This window comes from Poecile atricapillus, chromosome 1 (assembly GCF_030490865.1).
Source record: "Poecile atricapillus isolate bPoeAtr1 chromosome 1, bPoeAtr1.hap1, whole genome shotgun sequence".
Classification (NCBI taxonomy): Eukaryota; Metazoa; Chordata; class Aves; order Passeriformes; family Paridae; genus Poecile; species Poecile atricapillus.
The window spans coordinates 144,851,805-144,875,672 of record NC_081249.1 but is presented as its reverse complement, the minus strand read 5'-3'; the positions used below and the strand labels follow the sequence as shown (position 1 = coordinate 144,875,672).

At 40.1% G+C, this 23,868-nt stretch overlaps 1 protein-coding gene across 1 annotated transcript; it reads left to right on the top strand.

Moving 5' to 3' along the window:
• Nucleotides 1-471: 471 nt before the first annotated feature.
• On the top strand, nucleotides 472-22,009 carry LOC131585681 (cytosolic phospholipase A2 epsilon-like). Its single transcript, XM_058852049.1, has 21 exons — nucleotides 472-498; nucleotides 793-876; nucleotides 2,765-2,837; nucleotides 3,631-3,767; nucleotides 4,572-4,703; nucleotides 7,052-7,092; nucleotides 7,524-7,566; nucleotides 7,891-7,954; nucleotides 9,196-9,362; nucleotides 9,505-9,588; nucleotides 9,939-9,976; nucleotides 11,132-11,267; nucleotides 12,671-12,810; nucleotides 13,815-14,037; nucleotides 14,663-14,777; nucleotides 15,766-15,903; nucleotides 16,374-16,481; nucleotides 16,929-17,120; nucleotides 17,695-17,861; nucleotides 18,728-18,908; nucleotides 20,022-22,009. The coding sequence occupies exons 1-21, from the start codon at nucleotides 472-474 to the stop codon at nucleotides 20,258-20,260; spliced, it is 2,529 nt and encodes an 842-aa protein (XP_058708032.1). The 3' UTR covers nucleotides 20,261-22,009.
• Nucleotides 22,010-23,868: the final 1,859 nt, after the last annotated feature.

Below are 23,868 nucleotides of genomic sequence, written 5' to 3'. Positions count from 1 at the left end.
TTGCCAGTGCCTGTGAGATCCAGCCTCCACTTCATGACAGTAATTTGTAACTAACTTGGTGAAAAATCCTTGCTGTTGTGCCTCTGACTGGAGAAGCTGGTGGGGGCTGGAAGTGCCCCAGGAGATGCCTCTGTGTGTAGTTATTCAGACCTTATGGTGGTGGATAATGACTTTACTCTGGGATTAACCTGTGATAAAATGCTTGACCCATCTCCTTTCCCCCCTAAATCACTGTGGCGTTAAAAAAGAAAGAAAAAAAAAAATCAAACCAACAAATCTTTATGTGGCGCAGAACAAGTGCATCATTTGTGCTTTTGAAATCAGTGGGAGGTGGAGCCATGAGTCAATCTATACAACTCTTCTTCTTGGCCACAGCTGGTTGGAAAATATCGTGGTCCAGGAGCACCTACCAGCTGGGAGAAACACAGACTGGAGCCTTATAGTGGTGCCTTTTATGAAACAAAGATACTGATGGGATCATCAGCCTATTCACCTTTGGTAAGAGAAAATCAGCGGTGGGGCAGGAGAATCTGTTTGGCTGTCTTGCTGAGATTCATCAAAAGCAAATGCTTGGGGAATTTTGATCCTTAAATGTCAAATGCGTCTACAGCAGGCAGATTTATCAGTAAAAGCAGCAGGTAGATGGTCCTGGTGAGATGGATATATCCCATCATGAAGAGGAGAGATGGGAGAAATGCTAGGGTCTCCTGCCACAGTGAATCTGAGTAGGAGCTGAAAATTACTGACTGTTGGGTTTCATCACTGGCCCCTCTTTTGGCTCTTTGTCCCCAGGATCGGTTCATCCGGGCAAACCCGCACAGGAAGATTGGAATCAGGAGCAGGAATCATGAGAGACCATACAGTGCTGAAAACGAGGTACTGTACAGAAGGCAGCTTCTGGATTGTAAGGAGAGAGCTGCAGGGCGTAAAGGGTGGCTGTGTTACCTGCAATCTTCTGTCAGCCTTTCCAGCCTCTCACCAAGCTTAACTGTTTTTGTGTGAGGTGATATTTATTGACAGTTAAGGGAATATTTGCTTCTTCTGTGAGTGTGCTGTCTAGAGTGCAAAGCATTTGCTGTGACTTAGGGGTTGGGAAGATGATGACCTTGTGGTTTAAATGCTAGGCAAGGAACTGGGAGAGCTGGATTTTAGTCTTGGTTTACTGTGGTATGATTATATGATAATAGTCATACCTCATAATACCCAAGCCTTAGTCCTTAAATTGTTTTTCCTTTACTTAATGGAGGCAGATCAGCAAATAAAATGGCTTACTCCCATGTCTGACACTTTTCTGAACACTGATTTTTATGAAGATGATTTGGTTTTGGAGAGTGCTGAATATGGTACATACTAGATATATTAAAAATGATTCTGTTTAATGGTTGATTGAAAAGTTATTTAGTAACTTGAAAAATGAAAATAGTATGCTATATTTTTCCACATCTGAATTTTCTCAATCTGTTCCCTAGCTGTAGTCAGTAGAAAAGTATGAAGCTAACTCTTTCTTACATCTGGGAGACCAGTGAATTCACTAACAGCTAGGACTATGGAATAATAATTTGTGTCAGTATAGTTGCTTAGTACTTAAGCCATCTCATTAATAAGTTTTCTTCAAACTCACGGATATGGTTAGGATGGTCCCTCATCCTAAAGCTGAGGATGAAAAATGAATCTTTTGTGTTTGGGATGAAATGTTGAGCTTTCAGCAATTTGGATCATGTACTTCTTTCATTCTCCATCTGCAGAAACATTGCTGCCAAAAATTACACTGAGATTGATGAGCTTCTTTCAGACCTTCTGGTTTTGTTCAAACAACACTTTCTCAGAGAAAAGTGTTGAGTTGAGAATCTTCCCAGTAGGCTGTAAATAACATTTGGCTTGATGGCTTATTGCTTTCTAGATGTTTAGTCTGCTTCTGTCAGGACAAGATGTATCAAAATATGAGGTACACAAGGAGGTCCTAAACAGGCAATTCCTCAGAAATCATGATTCTTTGGAGATTTAAGTGCTGCTTTTAATTTAAATAATGGAGCTATTTCTTCTGCATGTAGTATTTCACTCTTGATGTTCTTCAATACTGCCTTGTTTTTCCTGTAAGCAAGTGTAGGGTTGTGTTTAGCTGTGATAGGGAGTGGAGGGAGAACAGAAAAACTTGAGAGAGTTGTGGAGCCTTCAAGCTATTCCCCTTTAGAACCCTACACTACAGGTTGTCAATATTGCTGTGCCTCTGGGCTTCTCCTTGGTAGATCAATCAGGTCAGCCTGAGTTTGTCCTGATTAAGACGAGACATTCTGAATCACCTGTTTGTGCTTTTGAGCCTTTTTTTTTCGGTACGTGCATTTACATACAGTTATAGCTTTTCTTGTTTATTTGTGTTTAATTATATAATCTAACATACTGCAAATTTTACTTTGTGTTCTCAGCTTCCCATTTTCTTGCATTATTTAGAGCTTTAATGATTCCTGCTTTTTTCAGTTCTGGTTCTTAAAAAAAACCTGGTTTATATACATGCATCAGTTCTGCTTGCTGTGTTAATGAGGTTTCATTTTGATTAATGTAGACCCTAGCTATGAATGACATGTTATCTTTACTCAAAGTCAAATCACAAGAAGGTATTTCTTCTCAGAAAATGTCTCAAATAGTTAAAATTAAATGCACTGCATTATAATGACAGAATGGCCTTTGTGGTGTTATAAGATAAGCTATGTTATTTATATCTGAGTTAATTGTTAATAATTAAGATATCTTTCTCACTGTTCTGCAGCCAGAAGTGCCTCAGTTGCGCTGGCTTTCTGTAAGAATTGTAGGCATGAGAAATCTTCGCAAAGCAGATCTGTGTAAGTATCACTGATGGCATATTTACAGCTTAGCAAGAAAACTACTGTCACCTGATTTTCATGCTCTTGTACACCTGTTGCTTAAATTATAATAATATTTCAGAGGGGTTTGGGTGAAGAACTTGTATTTATTATCATTTAAATTCAAAATAATTTAGAAAACACTTAAAGCCAGAAAAGAAATAGACTAGGAATTCTGTATTGGAGAAGAAGTTGTTCTTCCCTTTATCAGCTGCTCTGTGGTATTTCCCTTTCTCCTAACTCTTCAGTGCCTCTTTTTCCAGGTTGCCCAATTCCCTTTTGAAAGGAACATCTTTGTGAAAGATACAGGAAAACTCAGAAGTTGCTTTGGATGTTGCTGTGTTTGTGTCTTCACTGTTCTGTTGGTGTAGATGACTTGTGCATTAAAAATAGATGAAAATCCCTCAAACTAAAATTTACATTTAATTTTAAAAGGTGTCATTTCAAGAAGAGATGTTGTATATGAGTTTTTTGGAAACTGGCAAATATTGGAAAATAGGAGTTAAAAAAAATCACAAGAGAGTACTTAGTTCAAAACTGTTGAAATAAAATACTTTGGCTTTTGTTATCATATAGAATTAGTGGTTTAAAATTGACATGGTTTGAAACTGATGTGAATCTAAATAGAAAAGTTAAATACACTAAACCCAGAATATTTTCCTTTGGGTCTAATGAAATATCTATGAGTCCTAATCTTTTCTTTCCCTGACTGGGCAAATCAAATAATAACAAAGTACTCCTGTACTAATTATGCAACTTGTTGTTAACACAGGGAGCCAAACTGATTGTTATGTCAAGCTGTGGCTGCCAACAGCTTCATGTCAGGAAGCCCGGACAAGAACTGTACACAACTGCAGAAATCCCATCTGGAATGAAACTTTCCACTTCATCCTACAGAGTGAAGTAAAGGTGGGATCTGTGACAGTGAGCAGGGGCTTTCTGAAGGGGGCATCTTCACCTGCTGTAGGCAGACTCTTTTTGAGAGGCTTGAGGCTCACACGGATCTTGAACCCAGTTAACCTGACTGAAAGAAGTAGTTTAAGACCAGAAGGTTGTGGAATATCTGGAATAATGCTGAATACTTCTTTGTGTCCCAGAACAGTTGTAAAAAACTGTTAAAGTGTTTACAGAGTTAGCAGAAATAGGTGAGCAGAGTGAAAGTGGTATAAAGTCCAAACTGGATCAGTTTCTCATCGTTGACTGGTGCTGCATCTTCTCATGCTTCTAAGGGTGCCCTGAGCCCTGAGGAGCTACCAGGGGAATTGCTGTCATTCAAGTCCTGTTAAAAGTTTGGTAGTGTGCTTTAACTTCCATTTTTAAGGGCTGAGAATTTCCCCTTTGTTACTACTTTCTGATGACATGCCAGAATTTCTCAAGGTAGTAATTTTGAATCCACAAATGATCTGAGGAATAATGTAACCTCCGCTCTGTCTGGTGCATGTTACCGTCATATTTATCACTTATGTTTCCTCTTCTTTTGGACCTCTTTTTGGTTACCAAATCTGATGATTTACCTCTTCTTGGGTTAGTCCCTGACTCTGCTGTCTGAGCCACCTGGGCTGTGAGCAGAGCTCCGTGCTGTCACAGGAGTCTGCCCACGTGAACATGAGGCTGAATGCTGGCTCTGCTGAACGCTCCTTTTGGGCTCAGTAGTCCCAGAATTATCGATTTTTGTAAATTAATGTTATTTACATCCTTCTCTGCCTGTCTCAGAACATTCTGGAGCTGACAGTCTGTGATGAGGATACTTTTACACCAGATGACTGTCTTATGACTGTTCGCTTTGATGTGGCTAAAATCCAGCCTGGAGAAAAAGCTCGCCTGAATTTTGAGTTGAATCCAGAGGTGAGTGGCTAGAGAAAATAATACTCTTGATTAGAATTTTTTCTCAAGTTACTGCCTCTATTGAACATTAAATTGGTTCTCACACACAAAGACTTTATTAAAAAGGATGTTACTAAAAAGGTTGAATGCTTGGGTTTTAGGAGGGGGGGGGGGCGGGTCACAAACCTCCCCTGTTGTGACTGGAATAAGATGCAAAACACTTTTTGTATTCCTAATTTGTTTTTTTTCTAATTTCAAAAATATGTTTTGAAAAAACAGTGAGAAAAAGAGTCAAAAATGAAGAAGCTGATGGTTAGGGGGTCTCATTGTTGTAAGAGATGGACAGAGAAAGGATGGGAACAAACCTGTCCCCCTTTCCAGGCAGTTGCCCTTACCCTTTGGCCAGGAGCTCACTAGGGTTATCTCCGCTTAGCTTCTCCAGGGATTTTGGGCAGTTCTTTCAGATATTGTGCTTGCTAAATGAAGCATTTCATTCTTGTAATAATCTCTTACAGTTTTTTCCTCCTCTACTAAACAACTTTAAGAAAAAAAGTCTCAGCAAGTCTGCTTATGCTCCTTTATTACATGGTTAAAAACTTATTTAAGGGGGGCTGAGCCAGCATAGAAGAGGCAGGCCTTGATGAATGAGAATTTCATCAGCACTTTATTTTTTCTTCTAAGTGAGTGTATGACCTAATAGTTTTATTTGTTGCACGTGTCTCAAAAAATATTGTGTTTGGTTGTATTAAAGAGGACATAAGGAGTATCTTGTGAAACACGGAGTAGACGAAGTTGCTAAGAGGAAAGGTGGAGAAATCACACTCATCTTCAAAGAGAGCAGAATATGTACCAGATTACTTTCTGCACAATGTAACACCTTCTCTGTTTGGTGGGTGTAGTAACAACTTCAGGGCTTTTTCACACTTCTGCCAAGGGCTTCAGCTTACGGTTCCCAGGAACTGTTGTGCTCCATTTATTTCTAAACCATTGTGTCAGTCAGGCTCTTTAGAAAACACTCTTGTCTGTGTTTTATATTGCTATTGCTTTGGAGAGTGTTTATTAATTACTCTTTTAGAAGTGGTCATCTTTTTGAAGACCAATCCTTGCTGAGGACTGCTTACTAAACCTGTTCAGCCTTCCTCAGAAAAAGTCTCCTGTGACAGAGATAATTCCAGGTGTGATTCAAGCCCTGAGTTTGCTCTGAGGCATGTGCAGAGCTGCCTTAGCCCATTAGCAAGGTGGAAGTGGTGGAGGTCAGAGCAGGTGAACTGTCTCAGGAACATCCTGGTCAAGCTGGCCTTCTTCAGTTCATGATGGATCAGGCACCCAAGAGGCATCACAGATTATGGTGTGTATATGAATATTTAGAGGACTTTGGGTTATTTTATTTTTTTGAAAGTGACTTAGTAATGCAACAGGCATTCTTAATAACAAGGCTGTAGTGCCACCTCTGCCCATAATGATTTCTTCCATCTACCAAGGTATCTCAGAAGGAGAGCTGAGCTGGTCACATGGGTAATGCCAGAGCAGCAGGGTCACTTTGCTGTGCCTCTTGCTCTCTGTGGCCTAACAGGTATTTCCATTGCTGTGCTCTGGGTTTTTCACCCACAAATATGTGAGTGGGACTTAATAGAAACATAACATGTGAGTGTAAATTGGCACAAGAAGGATGGGAGCATAAGGCAAGCACAATTAGGTAGATGCTATGAGCCAGGTTCTTCTGAACCTTGTTTCTGCTGTTCTTTGGACAAAGTTGTAACAGACCATGAGTTACCTTGGATTTTACAGTCTGGGCACAGTCAGGTATTTGCTATGGTCTGTCTTGCATCTGTGTAAGGTGACTGCTTTCTAAAATCTGTGCTCCAGCCTTCTGTTACAAACTTGCAGACACTGTAATTCTCACAAAATTAGAGACTTTGGGAGAAATTAGCAAGCAGAACCACCTGCTTCTGCATTATATGCCACAGATGCAGCTATCATGATGCTATTCTGTTGCTGTTTCATTCTTATACTTTTGCTGTCTCCTTTCCTTTTGATTTATCTCTCCTGAGCTCTTTCCCTGATTCCCCTTCACAGCTTCAGTCTTCTCTCTTCTGATGAATGAATGAATGAATTCATAATTTAATAATAGGACCCTTGCTCCCTATTCTATGATACTTAATCTTTTCTTTCTCTTTATGGGACAACTGGTTTGTAAGCAGTAGAGCAGTGAAAAGGTGAAATCAAAGCATGGCCACAGAAAACTGTATCCATTCATATTATGATGTAGAGGGTGTGGGAATAGAGAGAGAGATATAAACAAATTGTCGGAGTCGTATCAGAGGAAAATATTTTTTCATTCATAAATTAAAAAAAGGTCCTATTTTCAGACTCAGGAAGAACTAGAAGTGGAATTTCTACTGGAAAACATGTAAGTAAAATCTAAATGTTGTAGAGTTTGTCGTTAGAAAACTGCATTTTAGAAAGAGTGGTAATGCAGCATTGAGGAACTGACTCCATAGACCTGTGGTCAGACGCCCCATCTCAGCATCCTCACCATTGCTGCTTTTCTCTCCTGAATTTGAGTGACAGTCTCACTTACTGTTTAAAGCTGAAAATGGGTGTTTATTTTGTGATTCAGCCTAAGGAGGAATAATACTCATCAGGAGAGATAAGAAAGAAGAGCATCATTGGAAAGGCATGGGATGTGATCTGGCAGAGGCTGAAAGACAGAGGGGAAAGACAGAAATGCTGATGGTATTTGCCAGCTAGAAAAACTGAGCTCAGAGAACTATTTTCTTTTGAAATTTTATTGCTTAAAATACCCACTTTTAAATAAACCTTTTTGGTTTTGCTTTTCAGACCAGGAGTATCTGAGAAGATAATTACCAATGGCGTACTGGTGGTAATTATTACATTTTTTTAATAGATGTCAATCTTATGGTAGGGCAGAACTGAAGGATGTGGTTGGAAGATAGGAAGAAAAATTTCTTGTGTTAATTGTTGAGGTCTGAATGGTATTTAAATGTGATGACAGGTCCCCAGTTATTTTGGCTTCCTTAATCATGGTACTGCTTGCAAGATTTATACAAGATACTCAGTTTCTACAAATTCTTCACATCCACAGACCACCATGGCCAAGCATTGTGTTTCTACAGGACCCCTAGAACCTCAGTGAGAATCCTGAACTGTTTATGTGACCTGTGGTTTTATTGCTTCTCTTTTCCAGTCTCGTGAAGTTTCTTGTTTGGAAGTACATGTGAATGAAACAAAAATGAAGAGTTCTTACAAAAGTGAGGTTGCTGATTTAAATTGTTTGTTGCTGCTTTTTGTGCTATGGGAAATGCAGCTGAATGTAGATAAAGATTTGGTCTGTTTTAGTCTCTGTTTGCATCAGGGCTGCTTGGGTATTTCCTGAATTACCTACTTGCTATTAGTGAGAATCCTCAGAAGAAGGTGTGACTGTGTAGCTTAAGGGAAACGGTGGAGGTGGCTGGGACACTTGCAAACATGACTGTGGTGTGATGGAACCAAAATACCTTTACCTCTGTTTTCTGGTGAAAACAGAAAGTAAAAGAAGGGAGACACAACTCTCAGGAGGAGAAAGACTTCAGTGAAAGCTCAGGGGATGTGAATGCTGCTAGAGGCATCCACAAGTGTCACACACATTGTCACTTGGCAGGGTGTCACAAATGGTTTAGGTCACTTAAACGATCACTGGCAAAGGTATCAGCAAATGTAAGTTTAACATAAATTTGTAAAAGTGTGACAAAATTTGATGGCAGGGTTCACTCTATTACTAGATGCATGGAACATGCAAAGAAAAATCATATTAGAATCTATCTAGAATTATTTATGTGGAAACCAGGGAGGCCAAAGGATAAAGAGGCAAAGGAAAGGAAACCAGGACTGAAGATCCTCACAGTGAATTTGTGAGTTTCCCAGTGGGCCCTCTTGCCAAACTTGATCATTAGTCTAAAGGTTTCAGCAGCACTTAATCATCCTGTAATTTAGCATTTACAAAGCAATTCAATGGGATTTACTATAAACAGAACAATAAGTAACTTAATGATGAATGTAGGATGGTGACATTCATACTATACCTGATGTGGGGTATTCAAATCAATTCACACATGCTTTCACACAAAGAATTATGTACAAAGGTGCCTGCTAAAAATTCCCCTCAAGGCTGGTGAAATACAACAGATGCCTTTGCATTTCTCAGTGGATTGAGGGTTGGGCCTCGAGGAGTCAGGGATGTCAGCCCCCACTCTGCCATCAGCTTTTGGGATCAGTTCTCTGAGTACTGCAAACTTGAGAGCTGGTCAGTTCTGGTCAATTCCCTGCAGTCCAGGGGAACTCAAAGGGCCAGGTGCTGCACACTGGTCACAAGGGGAGGAAAACATTGTGGTCCAAATTAACCTTAGTTAATCCTGCAGCCCTAAGGCTGAAATGTCATTTGGGGCACTTTTATTTGCTGATTTCAGGACTCGGAGCAGTTAACATCTCTCTGTGCTTTGCTTCTTGTTCTTAGGGAGAGATTTCACATTCACAATGAAAGGATCCTATGAAGAAACTCAAGAAATTTCCATAGGGCCTCACTCCAGGCCAGGAAGCAGTGAAACCACCAGGTTCCACTACATCAAGCACAGTCAACCCAGACTGCTCATGACCCTGCCAAAGGAGCATTTTTTCTGTTGTGTATGTTTTGCTTATGGGTGGTGATAACACCTAACCAAAATGTTGGGAGAAGAATCATGAGTTAACCCTTGTCTGGTATTTCTGTGTCTAGGGCTTATAAATAATATTGTCCTTAAAACATTTTCCCCCCTCTTTAAATCAGCCTAGGAGGGAAATGGATGTAAGTAGTCCCCTGGCTGTGCCTCTCCATTCTCTGGACTTGGGAAAGAAAGTGACAGTGATGAGAGTGAGTATCCTTTGACAGTATTTGGAATTTTTTCAACAAGGTAAACTGTGATATCTGGTCACATAATAATTTTATTACTAAAAATGCATTAGAGAGTTATTTGTAGGCTTAGCTCTGCATACACTTAGAAATACAGCTATGATCTGGGGGGAAAATAGGATATCCAGAATTTCTGGCTGCTTTAAAAGTAGTTTAAAAGTGGGATGAGGATTGTGTGCTGAAGGCCGGAGAAGTGACCAAAAATTTATCATTAGACTATATTTGTGAATAATTACTAATACTGTAAAATCTGCTTTTACAAAATTTCAATTCTATTTAAAATTTATGGTGTTTTCATTCTTGATTTTCAGGGGGAATCTTATGAGGTCTCTGTGAATGAGGAAAATAGGTAAATCTTGTATTGCTTTTGAATGATTACTTAGGCCATCTCCTTTCATAGTATCATTGTTAGATGAAAGGAAGCTACATCTTAAAGCAGCTAATTTCAAAACAGGAAATAAAGATGACTAAAATGTGGGGAATGATTAATAAAATGCTTTTAAAGCTTTTAAATTGGTTGGTAAGAATTTAGAATAGGATAGGTGGTGGCTAGTTATGGGGTATAAACCATCACAATGTGTTTCCTAATGTTGATGCTTCGTAATTTTGGTACCTAAACATCTCTCTGTCTTGTAACCTTTATCTATAATATGTGCATATTTATGTGTACCAGATGTCTAATGTGTCTAGCTTCTGTCTTTATGCATCCACAAGACTTCTACAGGTCATTTTTCAATGAAACACATGGACAGTAGTTTTTTAGTGAATGGCTTGCTGAGATTTTCTGAAGGGCAACATTACCCCCTGTTGATGAGTTAGCTTCATTGCAAACCTTAGTTGCAGGTGAATGATAAATCAGAGGATTTTATTGAAAAATATTCAGAGAAGAGACTGAGAGGTTTTTGTTGTTTTTTGTTTTTTTCCCTCTGAAAAAAACCTCTGAAACTGGAACCCTGTGAAAATAGAGGTTATAGAATGAATCAGGTACATGATATTTGTGATAATGTACAGAAGGGATAAATTTAAGAGACATCTTCTGACTCAAATAGAACACAAATTCTTCGTAGACATAAGCCTAACTCGGTATTAGGGTTCTTTTGACTACAGTGTGTTAAGTTTAAATAGTTGCTTAGGCCCTCTTTGTGCTTCAGGAAACACATAGCAAGAAAATGTGAAGGGGTGTCCAAATATCAGAGCTCGGTGTGAAGCAGCTTGAATCCAGTTTGTTTCCTTCTTTTAAATAAGCAGAATATTTTATTTATTTAGATTCCTTATGATTGTGTGTAATTGTTCAGGACATAATTCTGGTCCAAAATCTCCAGAGGAAGGCACAAATGTAGGATATAGGATATCCTATATATAGGATATACCTGCTTTCATTTCTGTATGGGGACTTTCATATGCGTGGAAGTGTAATTTCTTTAAACTGGTTTATTGTTGTTGGTTTTGCTGAATGTCTCCAGCTGAAAGGGCTACAGATGATAATACTGTTCATATTTTCTAGTTGCAAGAATTTAGATTTGCGGTTGGGGTTTGATCTGTGCGCGGAGGAGCAGGATTTCATCTGTAAAAGGAAGAAGGTGGTTGCTGCTGCTCTGAAAAATGTTCTTCATCTAGATGAAGACCTGCAGGAGGATGAGGTATGTGGGACAGCATCTTGGGAACTTGAAGTAAGATGACCCACTTTGAGAGGGTGGATGTGATGTACTTGCATGACTCCCCATATCGCTCCTCCACACAGACTAAATGGCATAGCCAGATTGTCACTTGCACCTAGCACCATATCCAAGTTTTTGGCTCAGGGGATGAAAGGGGAACTGTCAGGAGGTCAGTTATAGCTCCTTTATTCTCTGCCAACCTCTGTGCTCTCTCAGGGGCACCCAAAGGCTGTGTTTGCTGGCATGCTGGTATGTATAACCAAGCCTGGTGAAATCTGATTGCTTAGGCTGAGACCATTTCTCCTCTTCTCTGCTGCACAAGGCTCACAGGGAAGGCTGCAACTCTCCCACAGCACACTGGTACAGTAGCATCTGTTTTGAGTGTTTTTTGGTGTTACCTCTTGCATGCTTCTCCCCTGGGGATCCCTGAACTCAGAGGTAGCTGCTCTGTTACTGGAGGACAATAATCTGTTCTGGGGCTGTGGTGCTTGGAGCAAGACTCTGGGACAATGTGCCTGTGGGGTATTTCCTCCACCGCTCTGTTCAGTTCCCAGCACCCCCAACCCTCTATGATGTGTGCAGGACAGCATTTTTCAACCAAGTTAAAGTGCTCATGAAATTAAATAACAGGTATAATAGGACTTGTTATTATTAAATGAGAATAAAAGGGAGTTTGAGCTAAATTAATAAAAAAAACCCCCAAAACCCAAACCCACAAGTAGATGATAAAATACAGTGAAGAAAAGATAAAAGGTAATGGCATCATATGTTCCTAAAACTGAATATTTGCTGTATCAGTTTTTACTATACAGAAGAGGGAGGATGGATAACAGAATTAATGCATCTCTGAAGAAAGTAAAACTAAATTGCATGTAGCACTGATATCAGGGAAGGTAGAGGTAATCTGGGTTGGAAAGAGGGTATTAAAATTAATCTATAAAGCTGGGCACTATCTGCCTGGAGAATAGCAAGTGTTGTATATACACGTAGAGGAAGAAGAAAGTTATGCAGGCAGGTTTTGTGCTTCTCTTCTGACCTTAGTTGTACTCAGAGCTTTAAAAGGAGTTTTGAGGGAAAAAGCTGAGGAAAAATTAAATACATTGAGAAAACCTGAAAATATATTTTTCTATACAAGAACTGTACTTACAGCTCCTGACTTTCCAAAGCATCACTGATGAGGAAAATGCTTTCAGCGTACATTGAATTCCACTAAAGTTTACACAACTCAAACACACAGCTAGGCACTGAAGAGGGTGAATTAACCAAAACCTACCTGAATCAGGTGTTGCTGTTACATTTTTCTGCATGGCTGTCATTCCTGTGTTTCACCTGGTGGTGATGAGTGGCTCTGTGTGTGTTTGATGAGTGTTTCTTTGTGTGTTGAGCAGGTGCCAGTGGTGGCAGTCGTGACTGCAGCAGGGGGAGTGAGGTCCATGACAGCTATGTTTGGCAGTCTTCTGGCTCTCCAGCAGCTGGGTGTTCTGGACTGTGTGTCATACATCAGTGGTTTATCTGCCACGACATGGTAAGGAGAGCTGGGCTTGTACTCGCTGTTTGTGTTAGCAAAGTGATAGCCTGGTGAGCAATTTTGCTTTACTGATGACTTTACTCAGGTTGATGCTGGCACTTGGCTTCCTTTTGGCACTCGTTTCACAGGACCACTCAGTGCTGTCCTCCTACAAGGAACAAATCTAATGATGATTACAGTATTTTTGTAACTGCACTGAAGTGTTTACAGAAACAAAAACAAAAGAGCACAAGCTGGGAAGGTTTGCCTCTAACTTATGTTGTTGCATGCAACACTTCAGAATTCCTTTTGTAATATTTGTTTGGGCCGACTCTTACTCCTCTCCAAAAAGCAGACTTTAAAAGAACAGCCCTAAGAAAACACAGAGTGCCATTCATGCACTCAGTGGTGACTGCCTTGCACAGACTAGGAGGATTTGAGGGATTTAAAACATTTTGCCTCTGAAGGGCTGCTCTAAAAGTATGTGAGACAGAACAAGTGGGGTGGGGATGAGAGGGGATGACTGGAATCTGCTGGAGCTCAGGGAACTGGCGGCTCAAGCCTGCCCTTATGAATGCCAGGAGTCTGAGGTGACCCATCTGCTGCATGCCCAAGGAGGGGCTCTCGCACTTGCCAGGGCAAGAGTTGCTGCTAAACTCCAGCTTAACCTTTCACACAGGGTATGACCCACCTGAGGGAACTGGCCTCAGACAGAAGGTGTGGCTTGGACAACCAAAGGGTGATTCTAGCAAAAGCCTGAGTTAAGTTAGCAGTGTTGCTTTATTTTTTGATTCTGAAAAACAAACAAGATAGGATGATTTTGAATGTATTTGTGCAGAAAAAAAAATAAAATAAAAAAAAAAGTATACAGTGTAAATTCTACTTCAGCTTTGAAATGCTCTTCCAATTAAAAGTCTGAGGGCAAGAACCTTATATAGCCTGAAAAAAACCACACAGATATTATAAGCCAAATGAATTATCATGTGCCCTGTGATGAACCACAGTACCTTTCTTTTATCCAGGACCATGTCAAAGTTATATGAAGATGCAAATTGGTCACAAAAGGATCTCAGTGGGCCAGTTGATGGTATCAGGAAACACGTGATCAAGAGCAAGCTGCACTGTTTCTCTTTGGATCATATGAAATACTATGAAAATAAGCTTTGTGAGAGAAAGCAAGAGGGGCACAAGGTGTCCTTTACAGATTTATGGGGACTCTTCATTGATTGTATGCTACATCATCAGGTACTTGATATTCTTTCTCTCCCTCTTATTTCAGAGGATTTCTAACTTCTCATGTCTAAGGTAATGGATTCAGTTAGAGAAAAGGCTCTCAAAACACCTGAAGGACTTATTCTTTGGCTTTTTAGAATAAAAGTAACAAAGTAACCCTAAAATATGAGCATCTAGAGGAGATGTCTGAGCATGTAAAAATTTAAGATATTAAGGAACTGATTTTCCATCTTTAATTTTGGGTCAGGTGATCATTCTAGTAACATACAGAGGAGAGAAGGCTCTGACAGAGCTAAGTTCAGGCATAGCAATGCATACCCATAAGCTATATTGAAGGAAATGGTCCAGGTTGACTAAATATCTTTCTTTCCTTACAGCAGGTCATATCCCATTGACTGCACAGACATGTTTCTTGCATTTTTGCACTGTCCCCCTTGCCAAAACTCCCACAAGCACAATGCCTTGGCAAAGGCTCATGGCAGATAACACATCAACACACTTGTGTGGCCAAAGAGCTAAAATACACAGGACAAAACCTGCTGAGGTTTAGCAGATACTTCATTGATAGTTCATGCTTTGATACTGTAGTTAGTCCATGCATCATCTTCTTACAACGGCTTTTGCTCTTTGCAAACAGGAAAGTACTCACAAACTCTCGGATCAGCAGCTAGCAGTAAATCAGGGGCAGAATCCACTCCCCATATACCTGTCCCTCAATGTCAAGGATGACTTCAGCACTTTGGATTTTAAAGGTACAGATTATCATACATCCTCTTATAACTCTGAAGAATTTCCTTTTAAGGCTGATTGAATGCCAAAACTTTTTACTGTAAGTCCAGGCCAATAAATCTTTTAAATAATTTCCTTTCCCCTATCTTCACATCTGGTTTCTGTTTGGATGAAAAACATGCATCCTAACAGTATGGAAGGGAGACACCTGTGCTGTCGATGCTGCTCAGTGTGGGGATGGAGATGCCTTTTTCTGGCAGCCTTGAGAGCCACCACTGCTGCTCTTTTCTCTCTTGTCCCCACCTACTCCCACAGCCCCTTTCAGCTGCTGGGTCTTCTGCTGAGGCAGCACTAGTCCAGTAGAGCTGTGAAGAGTGGGGAGGAGGGCAAGGAAGGGAAGAGAAAGGAAAACGTGGAAAGGGGTGAGAACAGGAGTCAGCTCCCAGCGGCCAGAGAGGGATCTGAGGAGGGGCAGGGCTCTGTGCCCCGATCAGTGATCCTGACCACTATTCCCATAGCGTTTCCAGCCCAAACTAAGCAGGAAGTCCTGCAACTGAGCCTGGGCATCTGCTCCTTGGCACAGCTGCAGTCCCAGTGCACCCAGTGTGTGGGGAGGGGTTTTGGTCAGAGTCACCTCAAGGCAGTGATTATAAAGAGTCTTAAGAATGAATGGTAGCTGGTATCATTGCTTACTCAGAGGAACTCAGAATGCCACATTGTGTGCAGGGCCTTAGCAGTCAGTGGACTTTGAGCCCCAGGTCTTGCTTTTTAGTGCAGGAATGGACCTGAATCCCAAACTGAATTGATTTTGGCAGAGGAGATGAATTTAGCTTTTGCACTCATGTATGTTGAAGGGCATCTGTTTGTTTCAAAACATGGTGGTTTGAACTGTCTGTTACCACCACGGTGCAGCTATAGGCCATGTGCTCCTTGCAGCTTCCGATTGTCTAAGCTGATTTTTACACGTGTTCAGGTGGCTGCAATAAACCCAGTTTGATGCCTTATTTGCAGAGTGGGTGGAATTCACACCTTACGAGGTGGGTCTCCTGAAATATGGGGCCTTTGTTCGTTCAGAGGATTTTGGCAGTGAGTTCTTCATGGGTCGCCGGATGAAGAAGATCCCAGAATCCCACATCTGCTTCTTGGAAGGTAATTTACTGTCTCAAGAAAACATCACCTTCAGAGTTGGCTACACAGAGGTGTTCTGCAAGTTGCAATATTAGTACACCAGAGAATGTATCTGATGCAATTTCAATCTCAAATGAACCAGCCAAAAGTGATGAAAGAGGAAACTAATTTTTGAGACAAATGTGACTAATTTGCTGAATGTCTTGCTGAATGAGCTAAACAGAACACATGCATGCACACACAGACACAAACTGATCATCTGAAGTATTTAAACTCGCAGCCTGACTTTTATAGACAGCCAAGTTTCGAAAATGGCCTGGTCGTAAGCCAGACATTGTGTGGAACGGCGTGGCATTTGATATTTATAGGAAAATTCATAGTATTTCATAACTGAAACAGAGAGTGGATTCAGCTATGTTGCCATAGCTGTGCTCTAGAAATTCAAACTAATACTAAGTATGATGCCTTTTTTTTTTTTTTAAACTTTCAAGGCACATGGAGCAATATATTTTCCCAGAGTTTTATGGATGCTGTCTACCTCTCAGGTCATTCGGAACACTTCTGGCACAGATGGACTCGAGACACTGAGCATGACATTGGTTAGTTCTTTAGATTACTTTTCTCTTGCATCTGCATTTCAGTCGCACCTCTCTGAAATGTGAAACCTGACATTTGGTAAAGGGTTTGTTTTTGTGTCTTATTTCTGGCTTATGGGACACCAATCCCTTGGGAATGAAGGAAAAGCAGGAGGCCAACAGCTGTGCTGTAAAACAGGAAAAAACATTGTGCTGCTTGCTGTGTGCAACATCCCTGGGGAGTTTTGTTAGTCACGAGGGGGTTGGAGAGCCCTTTGGGGAGGGAGAGGCCAGACAGGGAAGAACAAGGTGATGGTGTGACACTGAGACCCACTGCCCAGAACACTGCTTGCCCACATGTGCCCTTGGTCACAGATGGGGCTGGGAGCTATGGTGCTTTGGGTGTTATTATTATCAGAGAAACACCCTGACCAAATGCAGACACATACCCTCTTCTTGTTCTTCCTACAGAGAACCATCCTGCTCTGCCCAAGAAGCCTCATGAACAGACAACCTGCTTATCCATTCCCAAAGGTTGCCTTTCCAAAACTCTTCGAGAAATGATGACTGGGCGGCCAGTGGTTTCAACTTACCATAATTTCCTCAAGGGCTTGCAGCTAAATAACAAATATTTGGAGAATGAGAGCTTTTGCATGTGGAAAGGTAATTGGAAATAGTTTCAGTGATATCTTTCAGGGAGATTTGAGTGCTGATACTTGATGGGGACAAATATTTGATAAGTTTTATCATAAAGGCAAATTTTGATTAATATTATTTGATTAACATGTTTGTGGAATGGGTTTTGCCAAGCCCTTGATGATTTACTCCTGGTCTCGTTCCTGTCTTGGAGAAAGCACAGCAGCTTTGCTTGAATTCTCATCTTCCTAGGAAAAGCCATCAAAGAGTGACTTGAAGGTTCTGAAGAAGTTAAATAGCCACAAATTTACACAAATATACAAATTTACACAAATGCAGAAATAAACAAATTCAAAATGTTGAAAAAGAAGAGTGATTTGTCACTTTGGATGAAGCTGAGTCTCAGAATTGCTCCCTCTTATTGATCTCAGAGCTGAGCTCTAGATACCAAAATCATGTCAAAGATGAATACTTAACCGTGGCCTTTGTGTCAAAGATGAATATACATCAGCTGTCTTTTCTTCCTCCTCTTTTATGCTAATTTGGAAAAAAAAAGGACTTGACCCTGCAGTAAATAATAACAAAAGTTTTGGCCTTTCAGACACAGTGCTGGATTCTTCTCCCAACCAGCTGAATGACATGAGTGACTACCTCAAGCTGATAGATACAGCTTTCTTCATCAACACCAGCTGCCCACCCATTCTGAGGCCAGAGAGAAAAGTGGATGTCATTCTCCATTTAAATTACAGTGGAGGATCACAGACTCTGGTGATGTTTTGAAGCAGTGACTCTTTATCTGTATGACTCCAGCAGCTGAATTACCACCACAGCTTTCTCTTTCTCTCTCTTTTTTTTTTTTTCTTTCCCCTCCAGAAAATGGTCTTGTTTTTGTTAAATTAAATGATCATATCAGTGGTACTATTCACAACTGTGACCATAATGTCACTGCCTTTATCAGAGCTGCTTTCAGTGTCTTTTTGGGACAGGCATATGAACACAGACATACAGAACATGTCCTGTTCTATGTATCTGTCATCCTGGTTCCTCAATAGTTAAATAACTTCTACAATGTAATTAATACACAATACATAATTTTTAATTTTTTAATGAAAATATTTGCTCTTACGTTTGATCTTTGTGTTGGCATGAGTTCTACTCAGAGTTGTTTTATTTCTGCGTTTTATTTCTGCATTTTAAGAAACCTTGAGGGGCTTATATGATTGAAATTAATGTAATTTATTTGTAAGAGGACATGAAGACATAGATAGTTACATGCACTGAATGCAAGTATTTAAGAACCTCTGGTCTGAGAAGCCACATGTAATCAAATTTTCCTTATCCAAATCCTCTACTGTGTTCACTAAATCACAAAAATGACCTGAATGTCATATAAATTTCAGTAAATAGTAACCTTGCTTAAAAAATATAGTGTTAGTAAATCAACCAAATTTCTATTACCCAAGATATATTAAAATTAAGATGGTATGTTTCTTCCAGTTTATAAACATATATAGTGCATTATTTATAAACATATGAATCCATCTCAGATTGTCTGATACAGTAAAATACTATGGGTTTTGGTGGTCTTACTTCAAGCTCTCTTTGTGCTGCATCTCTCCTCTCTGTTGAGCCAGCCACTGGACCTGTTCTCAGAGTACTGCTTGGAGCACGGGATCCCATTCCCCAGCACAGAGCTGAGCCAGGAAGACCGGGAACACCTGAAGGAGTGCTATGTGTTTGAGGACAGCTTAGAGGCACCAATCTTGGCCTATTTTCCACTGGTGTGTGATACCTTCCAAAAATACAAGGCACCGAGTAAGTTGACAGCAGTAATAATTTTTTTGAGATTGTCTCATCCAATTGATGCATCGAATTTGTTCCTCTTCCAAAACAAGACACTGACAAGCTTCTGAGTTAGCTAAATTATTATATTCTCAGTCCAGGGGTGATGCATATAGTATTGGCCAGCTAATCAGGGGTTGGGATGAAGAAGTTTAAAAATAAAAGCATGAGTAGCTGTACATTTAGGGAAACCACCTTGAAACAGGTCATGTAACTTTGATAATAAAGAGGACACAGCTACTAAGTTATATCCACTGGTAGCTTACGCTGTCACCTGATAGTGTCATGAAGAGATATAATGTTTACTTGGTTAACAAAGCTAGAATTCCCCTATTACTTTTTTTACATTAAAAAAATTGAGAATAGGAAATATTTTATGAAGCAAAGGCTTTGCCAGGGTAACAAGCTACTTTGATACCTATAATTTTTGAAAGGTTGCCAGATTGTTTCCTTTAGTTCAGCAACAGAAGGTATGTTTGTTTCACTAGGAAAAAAACCTACCTGTCAAATTCAGTTTCAGTTTACAAATACTTTTATGTGCATCAACTCCAATTTTTTTTTATTTCTAATTTTCTATGATCCAGGAAGCTTTCCCCAAAAATGGAACAAAAAGTCATGAACCAGTTTATTGAAAAAGGCCTCATGCTGCTCATTATCTTATTTGTTCTGCTGCATGTACTTAAAATCTCAGCCACCTGAGAGGGAGGATTCCCAATCCAGGAGTCCTCTGGTATAATTTTCTACCAGCTTGGTAGATAAGGAGCTGTCATCTCAGAACTCAACTGAAAAATTAAACATACAAAATTCCAAATCTTAAAAAAATTAAATGTTCTGATGCAAAACCTTAATTTAGAGAGGAAAGCTTTTTCCATGGAAAAGTTTTTCTACAGGCCAAGTCTGGACTGTAGCCAAGCAGCGAACTAGTGGATTTTAGGAGTGTAGTTGACATAGTTACTATACAGAAATTAAATCTTGAACCACTTTCAGGAGATACTTCATCTTCTTGTACCTGTTACTGTGTGTTTTGCATTGCCTGGCTGCAGTTCCCCCCCTCAATACCTTTGCTGTGCTTTGTTCTGGTTTCAGATGTGGAGCGCAGTCCCGCGGAGATGGAGCAGGGAGCAGTGGACGTGTCCAACTGTGCTGCTCCCTATGGCACCGGCCTGCTTACCTACACCGAAGAGAATTTCAACAAGCTGCTTAACCTGTGCAGCTACAACATCCTGAATAATAAACATTTCATTCTCCAGGCTTTGCGAACTGCCGTGGAACGAAAGAAGCGGCTTAAAAACTATTCATCGCCTAATTCAAGTAAACATTCGTAAAGTGTATTTTGAAAAATCTCATCAGAAGGAGATACACAAATGTTTTGGTACTGGACTAATAAACGTTCACCTGCTGCAAGCTCACAGATGTTTGTGATGGCAACAGAATTTGTGATACCAGCTCCTTTGACTTCTGCAACAGTGGGGTGGTCGGTGTGTAGCTGCTGCTACAGTTTTATTCCCACTGCCATCCAAATAACAGTTCATGAGATTCTAATACTTGTCTTAGAAAAATGGTATCTTAAGAAAGTACATTTAACTGGTCATTCTTAGATCTTATTTTCTTATTGTTGTATGCAAAAATATACTTGCAGAGTAATAGCTACTGTTCAAATACTAAGTAGCCATGCATCATCATGAAAAACAAGAATTTTGTAGTTGAAGTCATTGAAGTATGGGGGTTTTATTAAGTTCTATGGGCTCAGCTCAGCTAGTAAGTTGTTCTGGGAAAGAGTTACTCTTGCTTTTGATACCAAGAAGTCAAATATTGAGTGAACAATGAGCTTTGTTCATAACCTTTGAGGAAAGGTGAAAGAAAAGATGTCACTTCAATTGTGGAAGATGAAAAATGGGAGGAAACTGCTTTCAAGAGTGCACATGACTGGAACGATAACTCAGGAGATAACATTATATGTTGTTACCTCTAAGACAGTCCTTTTCTGTGCATCAGTTCATTTGAGACGAGATAACACCGGCAGTATCAATCAAGCTTTGCTGCAATATGTATCAAACCAGCAAGTCTCCCTTCATAAGAGCAATCTGTTGGTAGTAACCTTCACATCTCCTTTTCATGGATCTAAAGTGGTCAAGACAAAAAACCTTTCCTCTTTCCTTTTCCTTTTCCTTCTTTCCCTTTTTCTTTACTGATGGATCTTTGTTTTACTAGCCCTCTTATGCAGAAAGCCAGTTTTTCACCTTCTTTCTTTGCCCTTGGTTAGGATAATTTGATGTTATGTGTCACCAGTTAGACTGCAATAGTTTTCTGCGAGTAAAGAGGTAAGATGTCACTCCGATAGTTCAGTTATGCTCATGAGTTTATTTAAAAAAAAAATGAAATGAGGGTTTAAAAATGTGTTCCTTTTCTTTTGCAAAGAATCTCTTAAGTATTTTTAAGATTTTCAAGTTTCATTACTAGAGCTCCAGGAAGAATGAATATACGCAGTTCAATGTGTGCCTGGTGTTTCCCACCCACTGGTCTTTGGTGGTTGCAACACTTGGCGCTGGGCCTCCAGCTTTACTCACCCAAGGTGTGGTGATGATGTGTGCTTTTGGCAGCTGATCTGGAAAATTAGGATGGCTTAGAATGAGCTGAGGAAAGGGAGTCTGTTTTCAGAAGTCTGGGCCTATCTAGCAAGCCACTGAAAAATCTTAGGTTGCCTAAATGGTCTAGCTTAGCAGCTCAGTATTTTGACTCAAGTCAGACAGATGCTGGTGTTTGTGTTGAGATCTGTCTCTCCAAGCATCTAACACTGCATGAGACCAATGTTTTAGCTAGGAGAGCCAAGCTTAATGGTCTTGGCTTGATGGCTTGTGAGTTTTCTCCAAAAGAGACTAATTTTGTTTCTTGTTTGGGGAAAGAAAGGCTTCTTCTGTGAAAGACCATTGATGATGCTCACATTACAGTGATACTTTAGAATCTTATGCCTTTAGAAATGCCTGTGATGTGTTAGTGAAAGGCAGCATAAAAGAACAGGGGAAAAGATATTTGTTTGAGAGGCTTGCCAACTATCAATAAAAAATAACAAAGGAGACACATTCATTGTTACTGGTGGCATTTTTTAAGGATGGAACTGAGGCTCAGGCTCAGTGACATATCAGCTGGGTTTTTCAAAGTGATTCAGCATTGATGCAATTGTTCTGTGTAAGATCCAGGGAGGTCAGCAGCAACTTTTTTTTTTTTTTTTTTTTGGAAACACCTGTTTGTGACCTGTCACACAAGTTCTGCTGAATGTAATGTCATGATCCTGGAAACAATTAGCTGTGAATCTTTGCATTCTCTGTTAGGGCTCAAATATCTCTCAGGCTGACTGCAGATGAAGTTAGCCCCTTAATTAGCTGGTAATATGAGGTGACTTCCTGATATTCAGAGAATTCAGAGGTTCAGACTGAAATTGGCTCTAGATTTCCCTGTAAAGGTCCAGGGCTATGTGTCTTGCCTAATTATTGGGTAATTAGCTGACACAGGCTGGTGCTGGTATTCCTCGCACCTGTGGTCAGTTGGGGTTAGGGCAGCAAAATAGCTGCTTGAAGAGTGCCTGGAGTGTTGAATGAACCTGGAAAGGTCAGGCAAACTCTGAGTGCTCCTGCAAAGGTAAAGAGAGGTGCTGTTGGATGCTCAGACCTACAGAGCACAGGGAAGGGTAGAGATAAAGGTTTTGAGCTACTGCTTTTTGAGATTAGGATTGCATTTGAAATTCTGTTGTAACAAATCTGAAGGCAGGGTTGCATATATTAACAGATGGGCCAACACTTTAGTGATGATTTTTGAAAGGTAAAGCAGCCCAATTACTTCATGTGAGTGAGTAGGAGGAGTGAGATTTTATCTCTCCAAAACATATCAAGGGCATGTGGAGTTGTTTTAATGCAGTTTCTCAATAGTCTTTTGAAAGCAGAAGCCCTCCTTCGTATATGGCATAACCAGAATAGTGTCTTAAGCAAAAATGTAACCTCCCACCCCCCCACCTAGTGTTATCTCTCTCTCCAATGACTGAAAAAATACTGTAGGGTTTTGAAGAACAGGTGTTTTGAAGGTGTGGTGCATAGAAACATGAAAAGAAAATCCAACATATTAATCATATTAATGAGAATGTTCTATATATCTATGGGGTGTGTGTGTTTTTGTTAGTTTTTTAATACCAAAGAATTCCTTAAAATTAGTGTCAGGCCAAAAATTACCAAGCCAAAGTTAAATTTTTCAGAGTCTGAAATCCAACACCTTGGGATAGGGAAGTGACACTTGTCATCCATGGTACACCTTGTCTGTGGAGATTACTGAGTTCAAGTCCTTTGTGTAACTGAAGTTTGACTTGAGCTGCATGCTCTTGTTTGACTGGCAGGATAAGGTTTTTGTAGATTTTGTAGCTTGTGGAAACATTATACAAAAAAGAAGGAAAACAAAGTGAAAGGCAATACCCAGGGAAAATCCCCAGCTACATATCTGACACTACTATGTTTGTTAAATTGCTTAATTTGTTAACACTGAGTAATTATTTTCTAATGTGACATCTGGCTATCATTTTTTAACACCTCTAGCATATGCTTTGAACATTTAGCCTACTTGTTATGTTCGGGGTGTGTAAATGATGACCGCTCCCATTGTCATCCCAAAGCTGGTAGAAGGATACTCTTCTCTTGCAATAAGATGAAGTCCCCCATTAGTCATACATTTCTGTAGTCCTGGATTATCAGAAGGTGACAAAGTGAGGTAATTGTGGGGTATTGAACACAACTCTTGTTCCTCCCTGCGACCTACTGCAGTTAGATGTGCAATTATCTGAATGTCATGTTGGGGAAACTAGTGTTTGCAGCAGGCCAGTTTAGATCAGAATGATATATTTTCTCCACCTTGCATTAATTAATACATAGATGTCTTAATTAATACATAGATG